The sequence below is a fragment of the Barbus barbus genome, assembly GCF_936440315.1.
Source record: "Barbus barbus genome assembly, chromosome: 15".
In the NCBI taxonomy this organism is placed as follows: domain Eukaryota; kingdom Metazoa; phylum Chordata; class Actinopteri; order Cypriniformes; family Cyprinidae; genus Barbus; species Barbus barbus.
The window spans coordinates 8,933,751-8,948,618 of NC_136743.1; the positions used below are offsets into that span (position 1 = coordinate 8,933,751).

The 14,868-nt window shown below is 35.5% G+C and overlaps 1 protein-coding gene across 1 annotated transcript in view; it reads right to left on the reverse strand.

Moving 5' to 3' along the window:
- LOC306881472 (ephrin type-A receptor 3-like) overlaps positions 1-14,868 on the reverse strand; it is a 120,812-nt gene that overhangs the window by 15,682 nt on the left and 90,262 nt on the right. Inside the window, exons 9-11 of the mRNA XM_079435590.1 lie at positions 9,458-9,525; positions 9,033-9,158; positions 7,597-7,782 (exon numbers count right to left, since the gene is read on the reverse strand). Of these exons, the coding sequence (XP_079291716.1) occupies positions 7,597-7,782; positions 9,033-9,158; positions 9,458-9,525 (380 nt within the window). The remainder of the gene's footprint in view (positions 1-7,596; positions 7,783-9,032; positions 9,159-9,457; positions 9,526-14,868) is intronic.

Consider the following 14,868-nt stretch of genomic DNA (forward strand, 5'->3'; position numbering starts at 1 on the left):
TTGGTAACATCATGACTTAACTGACCACGTTATTGCATGCACGTAGTTTATTTCGTGCTTTGATATGAAATGATACAGGCTACTATATATAATATTGAATAAAGTATATATATATATATACTTTATTCAATATTTTTTAGATAAACTGACATGCAAAACAGAATTTTTTAAAAATATTTTTCAGAATGTGGTTTTGTCATTTAATTAATTTTTTTATTGGAACATTTCTATATAGCTTTCATTTTATTTTAGTCTTTTTAAATGTATTATTTAGTATTGTTAGTATTTCAGCTTAAACATATTTGATTCAGTTGACATAATCAAAATGTTACTTGACAGAATTTCTAATTTTCATTTAAGTTTGAAAGGTCATTTTCCTGTTTAAGTTAATTTTTTTTCATCTAATATTTTATTTTATTTTACAACTACAAAAAACATTTTAGTTTTTGTTAACAATAACAACACTTGCAACATGCAATATGGGTATAGCAGGATATTTGGATGTAAACAATGCATAAACTGACATTTTCTTTCTGCAAAAAAAAGTCCTTGGTTACTACTCTTAAAAAACATGAGCACTCAGAATGTGTGTCAGTGTATCAGTGTTTATTGGTGCTCAGTTCTGGGCTGTTGTCCCTGTCTCTCTCAGGGACATGTAAACACCAGCCACGTCAGTGCTGATAAATGACTTACATTCCGGACACCTCCACTCTGGAATACAGAGATATGTGCTTGAGTCATGGGAAGTGAGGTCTATGTGTGTATATAAATATATATGTCTCTATGAGTTTATGAAAAACTGGTTTGATCACCCCCCTCCGAGCATCACCACAGCAACAGACTGGTTATACATCACCTAAAATTAAATCACTATCTCACCAAGATAAATGCCTTCCACGACACCCCCAAACCTAAAGCCCCATGTTTCATCTGAAAAAAGAGGGGGAAAAAATGCAATTCCTTTTACTTTTCGGAGGCAGACTAATGTAGCTGTCAGCCGCTGAAAGAGAAAGAGAGGGAATGAACCGCAGCGCACTGTGTTCTGGGAATGGAACGGCAACGGGTGGCCATCTGATGTCACTATGTGTATGTGTGTGTGCGTGTGTGTGTGTGTGTGTGTGTGTGAGACTGCTTTATCAAAAAGTGAGTTGAAGCGGCGACTGGCATTGATCCTGAAAAAGCGGGTGGCCGAGGCAGTGCATCCGATCAGAGAAGCTTACGGCAGCCTCCCGGGGCCCCGACCTCAGAGCGGAGCCCAGAGAGAGAAAACACGATCTTGACGTGCAGTTAAACACTGTGAAGGCAGATGAGGATTTAACAGCATTTAGTATTTTAAATCTTTTTGAAAGGTCATCTAGTGTTGATTTTATATGTGGGTTTAAGTGTTAAAAAAAACATCAGCCACGTTTACAGCAGGCCTTTAACTAATAAAACACTCCTTATTATGACCTCTTCGCAAAACAACTCTGAAAGATTCGCTCTTGAAATTAATCTCTGGCAACATTGGCAAAAAAATAAAAATTATTTCCCCTCTAATTCATGCGTTATCAAGTGATCATCTGGACATCTGACATGGCAATTTTTCCTGACGAGATACAAAATGGTTACGGCACACCCACAAGCACACAAAAGCAGCTTCATCCATTGCAGACGGTGTTCGCTATCTCAAAAGCACACAATGGAGCTCATTGAGGGCTTCCTGCATTAGCATCACATGTCTTATGAACAGAGGGCAGGCATATCTCTGTGATTTCACCCTCAAGACCTGGTTTCTCTTTTTGCTTTGTTTCTACAAAGAGACGAATATGTTTAACCCTTTGTGAACCCTGCATGGCTGGAATAGCAGCGGTCTACAATGAGCTCTGTGTGTGCGGGAGTGAACTAGCAGTTAATGTCACTGGTGGCTTACTAAGTGTGGCCTCAGGTACAGAGCTTCAACAGAGGATAGGTTATAGATTTACATACTGTGAAGATCAAGAAACCCTGAGGGTGACACTAATATGGCTCAGGCAGGCAGGTTCACAAATCATTCTATAGAAGACAATGCAACTGTTTGACACAACGTTCTGTTAATGTGAGGGAATTGTCCTTATTGATTTTCCTTATTGAAGTGCTTTCAGTGTATTTTAGATCACGTATTAAATTGTGCTGTGTTTTAGATTTACAGCAAATGTCTGTAAACTTAACTATGGATATTTTCTTACAGTGATATATCATATGATGCTGCTATGGGTTATAAAAAGTAAAAAAAAAATTATCTCTTATTTCACTCCAGAAATCAGCTTGGATGCATTAATGAATTCATTAAATTAATTTAAATTCAAAAGAACAGTAAAGACTAATACATTGTTACAAAAGAAAAAAACAAAACAAAACAAGATATTTAAAATAAATACTTTATGAACTTTCTATTAATCAAAGAATCCTGAAAAATGTATCAAAGTTGCCACAAAAATATTAAGCAGCACAACTGTTTTCAATATTAATAATAATAAGAAATGTTTATTGAAAACCAAATCAGCATATTATAATGATTTCTGATTGATCCTGTGATATTTAAGACTGGAAAATTGCAGCTGAAAATATGGTTTTGCCATTACAGGAATAAATACATTTTTAAAATATTAAAATAAAAAATAAAAAATGAATACATTGCAATACAATTTCATAATATCACTGTTTTTACTGTATTTTTGATCAAATAAATGCAGCCTTTTTCAAAAACAACTTAAAAAAAATCTTACCCACCAAAAAATTGTTAAATAAATATGACTAAACAATGAAATATAACAATAAACAAATAAACAAATAAATATAAACAAATATAAAAAGACAGACAATAATTTCTTCAAAGCTGGATAGAATGATTTTCAGAACTCTGATCCTTTGCTACTTTCAAGAAACATCTAAAAACACACCTCCATCGTGAGCACACACAATACAAATATGAATCGTTTATGTTATTGTAATGTTTTTGCTCTGAATAAGTGTGTCTGATAAATGCATAAATGTAAAAGCGACTATAAAAGTACAGAAATAAAGATTAAGCTGTCATTGTCTGTGGTGAAAATGGAAGCATGGATCCAGGTCTGCTTGTGTTGTAATATCTAGGACAGAGACTTAAAAACTATATCCACTTAAAGCTGTCACAGCACGCTGCTGTCAGAGGCATTTTGCACAGAATCTCTTGAACTCTATACGTACTTACCAGGAAAAATCGCTGGATAAATCTATTCCCAACGGAGTCCCTCTGACCTACATGTTTGTATCGCACGTTCAGGAAAAAAATGAACACCTGCAACAAACTCAAGTAATCAATATCACATAACACCTCATCTGTGTAATGCAACACCCCTGTGATTTACTTCTAACTGGTATTGTAGGATAATCACTAAAGGAAACAGACCTTTGTTGAAGGTGATTTGACATTTAGAGAGCATGTGCATTATAAAAAATGCTTTGTGACATCAGATACAAGGCTTATTGTGTTATTGCGTATTGGGAGGGAGGCGCACCAGCTTGAGTGTGTGTGTATGAACATATGTTTGTGTGTAAAGCAGCACACCAGAGGCTTTACATCTAGTCTGTAGTTGTCCCATCAGGACCCCAGCAGTGACAACTCTTAACAAGCTCAAATCAGGCCCATTCTCAATGCTGGCTCATCCATAGAACGAGAAACCCTATTGCAAATAGAGTATTGATTTTACACCCCGCATTAAATCGGTTTATTTAGGCAGCGTGGTAACAGCAGAACTCATATCTCCATATATTCTGCATTGACATAAATTGAACTAATTTATAGGATTAAAGAGAAATTGACCAGGTTGATGCCCTGATGGACATTTTATGCACGATTATCAACAAAAGAACAAAAGGAGCTGTTCTTCAATTTTACAATCTTATTGATTTTCCAAATGGTGTTTTAACTAAATGACACATGATGTACTCAGCACTGAGCTGCTTTCCAAGTCCTCGCTGTTCCCTGCATCGCAACCCTAAATCTGCCACAAGAGTTAGCATAATTTAACACAAGAGTCTCCGCAAGACTTTAAACTTTCATTGTCCCCTAAACAAAGGAGCGGTGGTTTTAATGAATGCTTTCTCGAAACAGCAGCCACTTCGTTAAGAGGAAAATCCTTTGCGGTGGAAAGAGCACGATGAGAGGAGATGATAGCCTCCTCCAAATTGAATGCTTCCAGATTAGGCGATTGTTGGCACATAAAGGAGGAAATGAGATATACGGAAAGATCTGAACTTTTCTGACAAATGACGAGATAGCAATTAAAAGGGCTATTTCCAAAGGTTTTTTTAGTCGCACAAGACCCACCATCTACATAACAATGGAAGCAATCACAGTGAGAGGGAGGGTTTGGAACATTATTCTGATAAAGCACTGTTGATTGGAGCTCTGTTTTGGATTTGTTGATCGCTGAGGAGAAAGAAAAAACACAATAAAAACTACATTTACAAAGGCTTCTTTGTGTGCAACACTAAAATTAGCCCTGAAGGATAACATTGGGAAGTCAGATTCATTCTGTTTATTCAAAGAACCAGTTAAAACTTGATTTACTAACTCTTGAGTCATTATTCAAAAGTGTTTCCAGCAGCATTTTAAATTTCATTTGATGTTCTTTTGTAGTGTATGAAATGCTGCTGTTTATCACTGTTTATCACAAATGGACTTTTATGTTTTTTTCCCATTACTTTTGCAGATGTTCGAGATTACTGGATGTTTTAATAATGTTTTAAAATGAGTTTATAGAGACTGCACTCACAAAAAGCAATGAACGTCAATGAAATATATTACAAGTCCATTCATGCCTGCAAATTTGCTGATATTTCCAAGTTTTGTTGCTGCTAAAGTGAGTAGTAATCACGATGGAAGGATTTGAATGCTGGGAGCTGTTAGAAATGGATGTTTTGAATAACTGTTTTGGAGTGAAAGGTTAGAGAGCTGTCCCTGCTGTTCCCTTGCCCTCTCCTCGGCCCTGTAACCACTGACCTGCTGAGCAGTGATCTGTGAAATTGCCTCTCTCCGCTGTCATACGTGAGACCATTCACAACCCCCAAGGCTAGAATACATGCAGCCATATGGACAGTGACATGACTATCACTTTACCCTTTCAGAATCTCTAAGATGTTTAGTACATAAGACAAATAAAGTCTTAAACATAAGAGCCCAACGTTTTTTTTTTTAAGTAATAATAATAATAAATTATTTTAAGTTACAATGTTTGTTAAAGATGATTAAGTATATTCCACAAGACAAAATTTAAATCACAACATTTCACAAAAATATAACACAAATTGTGTAAATTTCATTTTTATGTAAACATCTGTGAAATAGCTCCATCAGAGAATTAAAAAAAAAAACTGATGATCTTTTAATTTTTTTAAATGACAAGCATCTTGCAGATTCTTAAATTTAAATTAATATTTTGTTTCCCTTATATGTCTATGCAGTTTTATTAATTGTTTATATAATTTTTAGTTTTAGTACATCAACTACATCACCTCAACTACAGCAAATAGCTGGAATACATTTACATTTAGTCATTTAGCAGGTGCTTTTATCTTTTATCCAAAGCGACTTACAAATTATGACAATAGAAGCAATCAAAACCAAGAAAAGAGCAATAAAATGCAAGTGCTATGACAAGTCTCGTTTAGCCTAACACAGTACATAGAGCAAGGTTTTTTCTTTTTCTAAGAATGTCAAATATTTCCTCTCTATATCTCCCCCTAAACTTTCTTTTACCCTGTCAAAAGCATGCTTATTTTAGATTCCAGCAGAGGACTGGTCTATTCCCACGAAGACAGAGGTCAGAGTGCAGCCCAATGTTGAATGCATTACTCTCACTTAAACCGCTACTTTGTTCTTCCAAAGAGTCTGCGTGCTCCAAGAGATACTGAACTGAGCTTTAACCCCGAGCCCCTGATATTTGCTCAGAACATAAATACACCACTTATAACTGGAGGACAGGCAATTAGGCAGCGTCTGCCTTTTCAAAATGAAAAGCAAACTCGATTTACGGAGAAAATAGTTCTGTAAACTGCACAAACCAATGCTAACAAAAGGTCAAAATTAGCATTCCGCATTAGAGAGAACAGAGCGAAAAATGAATAAGAAATGTCGAGACGTCGCTGTTCATATGTGCGCTGCTGAATATTTATGACACTTAAAACACATCCAATTAACTATTTAAATTATTAATATTCATGCAGTCATAAATATGCATACTTTCATTGTTGTGCTCTATAGGTAGTGCGGAGCCGCAGACGTTTGTTCAGTCATAATGACGCTCGAAAGAAAGGGTTTTTGTTTGGCGTCAGGTGAAAGCTGAAGTTCTCCGATAAGCTCTCCCCCATTACTGATGAGATAATGAGACTCTGAAAGGTTTATAACACACATAACACTGTGTAAGTCTATCTCTGTATGCGATTAAGATCCAATTTAGACAACGCCATCAGGCCACAAACATATAAGTGCAAAACGGCAGTTGAAGATTGGAGAGACAAGCGATAAATAGAAAACAAATATATACCCTAAAAGTTTCTAAACATTTAATTTTGCTTGTATGAATGTTAAAATAAGCGTAGATTACATTATTTAAAGATCAGCGTAACATTTCCACATTCATTTGCATGTTTCTAAAAACGTTGACTGGTAATGTTCTTCATGTAGAATTTTTATAAAATACTGATTATACCTAATCTATACTGTTGTAAAACTTTGCTAAAGACTTTAAAAGGTTTAAAGGACAACAATTATTTCAAATTCTACTCAAAATATTAGACTGTCTGAAGAAAATCGGACTGTTTTCCACACATCATTGTCAAAACTGAAATGCTAGGCTGTTCTGAGCGGTTTTTGGCAAGTTCTTATATGTTTTCTAGAGTTTTGGGGTGGTTTATGGCATTTATTTGCCAGGAAGTTTAAAAAAAAGACATATTTATCATCTACCTTTCATTGTCTGTAGCACAAACAATGGGGAACAAGTTAAGCGCCAATATTATTAGTCATTTAATACTATATTTATGTTTACTTTTGCATAAGATTCCCTAGTCAAAAGTTCCATTTCCAAATACCAAAGTTAATTCTAGAGATAATATATTTAGTCACGTTTAAAGGCTTGCTCTGCAATACATCTGCTGTAGCGAATCTTTGTCTTTCAACCCTCTTGTGTGGTCAGATCCAACTCTTCAGAGCCATTCAGGTGGAACAATCGAGCTGTTTCTGTCCTCCCCAAGGCTGAGCACGAAAGTGAGTACAGCACACCTCCATCTGGCTCTTAATCACAACGCCATGAAAACACTTTGTGACCGCTGTGGCGGAAAAGGTTTTTTGGTGTAGTCACGATAATCATATATTGTCACACTTGTGCTATTCAACCACACTGTATAAAAAATTGTACCGAGCCAAGAACTCAACTGTGCAACTGAATCCTCGCAAAATGATTTCTGAAAGCACTTTTGAGAACAGCTTATTTTTCCCTCAGTGCTTACAATGCAGTGTATGTTTACTTAAACTTTTCAATACGTCTTTTAAAAGCCACCGGGTGAAGGTGAAGACGAGAGTACATGTCAGTCACTTACATCTGGTAACGACTCCCTCCAGTCGGATGATGTTGGGATGGTCGAATTGGCCCATGATGCTGGCCTCGCTCAGGAAGTCCCGTCTCTGCTTCTCTGAGTATCCTGCTTTCAGACTTTTGATGGCCACGAAGATTTCTCTCTTGCTGGGGAGCTTCAGACGGCCACTGCAAACCTCACCAAATTCACCTGAAAAGCAACGCATGGCCATCATCAGCACATCAGCATCAGACCATGGCAGATTTATGAAGGAAAATACGCATAAATAAAATTCACTTGACTAGACTGTGCTCACGGTCTTGTTTTCCAGTGGAAATGTATGGTAACACTTTAGTATAGGGACCAAGTCTCATTATTGACTTGTTGCTTATTAGCATGCCTATTATTAAAACATTGTCTGTTTATTAGTACTCACAGTATAAAGCACATACTATGCATGACGATATTCTACATCTTACTATTCTTACAACTTACTACCTTACTAACTGTTAATAAGCAGCAAATTAGGAATTTATTGAGGCAAAAGTCATAAAAGCCATGGTTTGTTAATAGCGAGAACTGGACATTAAAATAAAGTGTGTCCAAATATATAAACATAATTTACAATAGGTATCTTGTCTGCATAAGATGTTACAACTCATTAAGACAGCAGATAATATATTTTTAGTTCATTTTTCTGACCTTATTTGAATTTTTATTTAGTGTGGTTTATTATTTAAAAAAAGCATTTTACCAATGGGGTAAGAAAATAATTTATATAAGTACACAATATAAGGATGTGTGTGTATATATATATATATATATATATATATATATATATATATATATATATATATATATATATATATATATAGTTTTGGGAAAGCTCTGTTATATGGTGGATAACAACTCAGCCGAATATGTTTGGGTTAAACGCATGTCCTGTTCTCACACAAATAATCTAAAAAGATTTCTCCATGACATTGTTTAATTCAGAGCTCCTAAAGCCCTAAAGAACTCTATTGCACACTATTGCAGCCAGATGAAGAGAAATAGGAAATGAGACAGAGAAATAAAGAACCAGGATAAAACAGAAAAAAGTCTGAAAATGGAGAAACAGTCACTCATGGACAGAGAAAGCATACGCTGAGGAAAATGAGATTTCAAAGCCAAGCTCAGACGCAGAGATATGTGGTATTAACAGCTCAGTATTTCAAACAACAGCTTTGTGTGTGAGGATTACAGCCAGCAGACGTTCAATAATTGGGACTCAAATAGAAACCTCCGTTCTTTGACATACATTAGCACACAACTGCGCTTACACACTGAAAACATGTTTTATGAAATGAACAAACCTTTATATCGAAGGAGATACACTGACACAATTTGCATCATTTATATTTGAGATTCAATATTGTTTTATTTCCACAATTTGATCTATAGAAGAATAAGACTCTCACCTGCACCTATAACTCTCTCTATACGTATATTCGAGGCATCGATTTCCTTGGCAAAATCTCGGACGGCTTGATTTGGGTCCTCGTAAGTGTGGGGGTGAATATACGTCCTGCTTCCTGGCAGTTTCACTGCAATAAGAAAAAAAAACACCACATATGATTTTCACACGGGGATTTTCAGTCCAAATGAATGCCAAGACACAACTGCACCATAAACCCAAACAGCCTCCTAAAAAAGTTGGAAAAGATAAACTCTATGGCAAGGTTGAACATGAGGGTTTTTGATTTATATCGCACTCTCACAGCTGAGACTGGAAGAGAGACCTTTTACATTTATGTTACCTCTAAAAACAACCGTTTGTTTTGACAATCCATTATCTGAGAGTTTTGTTTGTGTGTGTTTGTGTGTGCTATATTGGCCAGCTTACCTCTCCCGTTCTGAAACTGCATTTTTTCTTCATCTGGATCTTGCTTCGCTTTAATGTAGCCACAATGTCTGCAACACACATAAAAAAAAGATAAAAATGTCACCTATAAAAATTTATATTTTTATAAACCAGCTATAAAATTGCCATTCGGGATATATACTTATATAAGTCAGGAAAAGATTATGATTATTTCCATGCTGCCGAAGAGATGAAGTTCCCTTCATATATTAGACTCAGTCCATATATTTTCAGCCACACTGTGTACAGTCCATATATACAGCATTAATTGAGTTTGAACACGTTTGAATGAGTATGTCACCTGAAACACAAATAAAAGTCTTCAAATGAGAGTTTGAGGAAATGTATGCCCTGATAAAAGTTAGTCTTTGCATGTGTATGAGTGTGTGTGTGTGTTGAGCACACTAGCACATCTGTGAGTTAGTCTCCGAGGGCACGTTGGAATGTCTAAAAATACCCACTGGTGTTCTGGGTCTCCGTGGGTACGATTCTGAAACCGTCTGCCTTCGCCTGCAGCAATATAGTGCAACACATCCAGTATAAAACCTGCTAGAGGCTTAGCAACATTTTAAACATCACTGCAAAACAACAGACCCCCTCACAGTCATTTGTCAACTAAATGCAGTTGCAGTTTATGCATTAAAAGACTCCTGAAGTGTGTCTCCTTAAGGCATTTCATTTAATGAAATTAAATAGTAGCTGTTTCACATTTCAATTGTACAATTTCACCTTTTCATGCAGTCCATGTTTGACTCTGCGTCTGCGATGGGAGATTGAATATGAGACTAAACTCAAGCTCACATTTCCATTATAAACTATTATATATATATATATATATATATATATATATATATATATATATATATATATATATATATATATAGTTACAGAACTTATTTAGTACATAAGTAAATAAGTATATAAATAAATGGTGCGAATAATCAAAATAATAAAATAGCATTCAACAAAGTTGAACGGAAAAAAAACAAACAAACATTTAATAAAAACAAGGTGCCAGTAATTAAAATAATAAAATAAACTTTAAAAAATCTGATTTAATCAAAAAAGTTAAAAGAACGAATGAACAAATAAATAAATAGTGCCAGTAAAATAAAGAAATACATAATGAAATGAAACGAAACGGAACAAAACAAAACAAAAAACATTTTGTAAATGTTCAGCCCTGGTGCCTGAGCAATATTAGCATGACTGGAATTGATTTTGAGATGTTACCAAGATGCCGAATGAACTGACCTGCCTTTGAATATGCCTAGAAACCCATTTCTTTACCTTAGAGCAGGTCATGAGGATGCTTGACTGAAGATCTTCTTGAACAGAATCAGCCTCTGCAACTTCTTACATGTAACTGCCTAATATTTCATGCTCCCTTGCAAACAGCATTACACTTTAATGAGAGAAGCTATGAGGGAATTACATTTTCCTTCTTCAAGTTCTTCTCTCCACTGTCCCTGTGCCTAAACTCCCCTCGGTAATTTGTCTCAAAGTAAGAATCACTCATGACAGCAAATCTGAGAAGAAAATGTAGAACTCTCTCATTACAATCAAGGACTAGTACATTTTAAAATCATCTTTTGATTATAATTGGTTTGGGGTGAGTTCCAAGGCATAATAAGTGTGCTCTGGGTTCGGTACTACGAGGAAGTGGCCGAGCTCGTGATAAGAGTCGGCGGCAGGGAGACAGATGAGCTGGAGGTTTCTGGCTTTTAATTTGGCAGTAATGATGAGGAGAGGGGCCGTCCATGCCAGGGTCACAGGAGCCCAGCCATGGCGAGTTGGCAGGCTGGAGCTGTGATTGCGTGGCAGAGAAAAGTGAGAATGATTCTGTCTTTGGCAAGCGCACCAAACTCGCACACATGTGTATGTACATTACATAGTGGAACCGATTGCCAGTGTTCATCATGCTCCATCACTTCAGTTTGATGCTGATTATATTTGGCTGAATGAAACACAAGCTTGTCATCATGTAAACGCCACTAATTGGCTGGACGGATGGATCCCCCTGTGCATGTGTGTGTGGAAACCTTGACTCATCTCGTCATTGATGTCAAGGAGAATGAAGACAAATGTGACATATAACAAGATGAATGGATGAAGGTCATCAAAACTAGAAAACAAGCCATTCATTAAAATCTTAACTTTATTTTTTTTCTTGAACGCAATCTGACAAATGGGAAAATATCAGCAAATTTAACAGCTGTTTATTATGACAGCACTCAGCTATGCTGTCAGGAAAGTGACACAAGTGCACACCAAAATACTGTGTGTGTGTGTGCGCGTCTGTGTGTGTGTGCGTATTGTGACAGATTTTTTTTTGTTTTTTTAATGTTTTGTTAGGGTTGAATCCAATGCCATCATCCTTTTATAGAGATGCTTAAAAGCATAACAATTACATTTGCAGCACTCTAACATCTCACTTTCTGAAGGTTTGTTAGTGTGTCAGATGGCATTGTTAGTCATGTTTGAGTATTGTGTTTTGAAAATAGCTAAAAGCGTTACAATTTTATGCATAGACAGAATGATAGAACGACAGAACGACAGATAGATAGATAGATAGATAGATAGATAGATAGATAGATAGATAGATAGATAGATAGATAGATAGATAGATAGATAGATAGATAGATAGATAGATAGATAGATAGATAGATAGATAGATAGATAGATAGATTTCACACAGAACTCAAAAATGGACTGGGCAAAATGATTAGCACCTTGTCAAAATTGTAAGAAATAATTGCTTTTCAAGCATGTGATGATCCTGTAATTTGTATTTAGACACACCTGTGGCAAGCAACAGGTGTGGTCAATATAGTAATCACACTTGCAACCAGTTAAAATGGAGAAAAGTTGACTCAACCTTTGTGTTGTGACTCACACTGAGCATGGAGAAAAGAAAGAAGTGTAACGAGTTGTCTGTGGATTTGAGAGAAAAAATTGTGGAAAAACATGGACAATCTCAAGGCTACAAGTCCATCTCCAGAGATCTTAATGTTCCTGTGTCCACTGTGTGCAATATCATCAGGAGGTTTAACCTCCCTGGACGTGGACGGAAGAGCAAAATTAATGAAAAATTACAACGAAGGATTGTTCGAATGGTGGATTAAGAACCGCGATTAACTTCCAAACAAATTCAAGCTGATCTGTGAATTTTGAACTCTAAGATCATTTATGGCTATTATTCATTATCAAATAATAATATCTTCATCAGGGCATCAAAATAATACTATATCAAAGAGAAAACTTGTCAAGTTAAAATAATGGGATTATTCCTATTATTTGTACAACGCAACTGTTTCTACAGTCAGTTTCAGTTTTGATATGAAAATGTGTGCATTCTGTGCCGCATGTCAATAACGAGCATACATTTCCATTACATAACATGTGTATGCGGATATTGAAGACCACAAATCTTATGAAGCTGTTCTCACTGTAAGTCCGTATGGCTGACAGGCCTCTCAGAAATGTAATGAGAAAAAGAGCATCTTATATTGACAAAACGTCTCTCCTTGAAGAACAAAGCAGTGAGCATCACCTTGATGAACGACTCCAATCTTCCAGTGTTCCTCCAATAAATGAGTGAGCGCTGCTTGCTTTTGTTGAGCAAGGCCTCTGTTCTTTCAGTACGGCCTGAACACCATGAGGACAAATCACTTTGTGCTGCCTAATGCACTCTCGCTCTCTTTCTCCAGAACATTCTGCCACACAGAGCAGACAGATATGAGATGTTCGGTACACCGGGGTCTGCTATTGTACTTTGCTGACGGGAGAAAAAAAGCTGTTCCCGCTCTACGTGAAGGTCTAGCACATTTCAGCTTCATATTTCCTCATTCTCTGAGTCGCACACTCAATTTACATATCAATTTACCTTCCCGGTCTAATATGCTGTCACATGAGCGCCGTTCTTCTTCATGACGGCTTCCAGCTTTCTGTCCTGCAGACCATATACTGTGGCTTCTATAAATAATAGTTCACCTAAAAATGCAAATTCTGTCATCATTTATTCACCTTCATGTCATTCTATATTACTTTCTTTCTTCCATGATTTAAATTTTTAAACAATATCCTGGCCACTCTTTTGCCAAAATGCATCATAAAAGTACAATAAAAGTCCATTAAAATCAGTCAAGTCATTCAATAGTTTTGTGTGATGAACAGACATAAATGTAATTGACATCCAACATGGCTCTCACTGACGTGTTCATGAGATTTCATATTAGAAGTAAGAATATCTGATCCATCAACTAATCATTATGAATCTATTATTTCCAATAAACTGATTGTTCACAGAACCATCTGAATGATTTGTTCACTTTTTTATGTTTTATTTTACATAAAGCTATCGCATTGCTTCAGAAAACTTGGAATATAGTGTACTATACTAGTAAAGATATTAAATCTAAATAAGAGTAAAAGTGATGATGAATAGTTGAATGAATAGACAAATGATGATGAATAGTTAACCCAAAAAAAATGTAATTCTGGTATGCACCTTTTTTTTTAAGCTTGACTGCACCCAACTTTTAATCATTCTGACTAACAGAAGAAATTATAAAGAAAGTACCCTAAGTGTTTGCAACAAATAATTTTGAGTAAATAACTAAATAGTGACAGAATTAAAAAAAATTGGGTTAACTATTCATCATCGTTTGTCTTATTCTATCACTTTTACTCTTATTTAGATTTAAATAGCTTTATTAGTATAGTAAATTTGAGGTTTTACATTGCCAAAGTACAGTATCATTAAATATACACTACTGTTAAAAATGTTGGGGTCAGTTGATTTTTATTTTTATTTTATTGTAAAGAAATTAATACATTTATTCAGCAAGGATGCATTAAATTGATCAAAGGTGACAATAAAAGACATTTATAATGTATAAAAATAATTTTATTTAAAATAAATTATGTTCTTTTGAACTTTTTATTCATGAAAGACTTGTGAAAAACACAACCTGGGGTCCGTTCTTTGTACGTCGATAACTCAGTTAGCAGGATTTGATTGTTGACGATTTCGCTTGATCTTGGATCATTTGGTTCTTCGAAGCTCATCCTGGACTTTCTGTCATAGCAACAGGTCCATAAGCTTAAGCCTGCTCGGGAGCAGGCTTAATTCATGTAAACAGGATGAGATTGCATCTTTTTAAGAAGAATTTATCAAATCTGTCCCAGCAACCGCTACTTTATCACAAGATCGCCGTACTGGTCCAGGGACAATAATTTAAAAATTCATTTGAAAAAAATAAAAAATAAATAAAAATATAATAATGCTGTGCAGTCTATAATACTATAGACACAGCCTGTTTTACTCATAAAAAGATTTATTAGTGATTAAATAATGACTTTATAATTGTATTGGAGTCTTGCACCTGCAC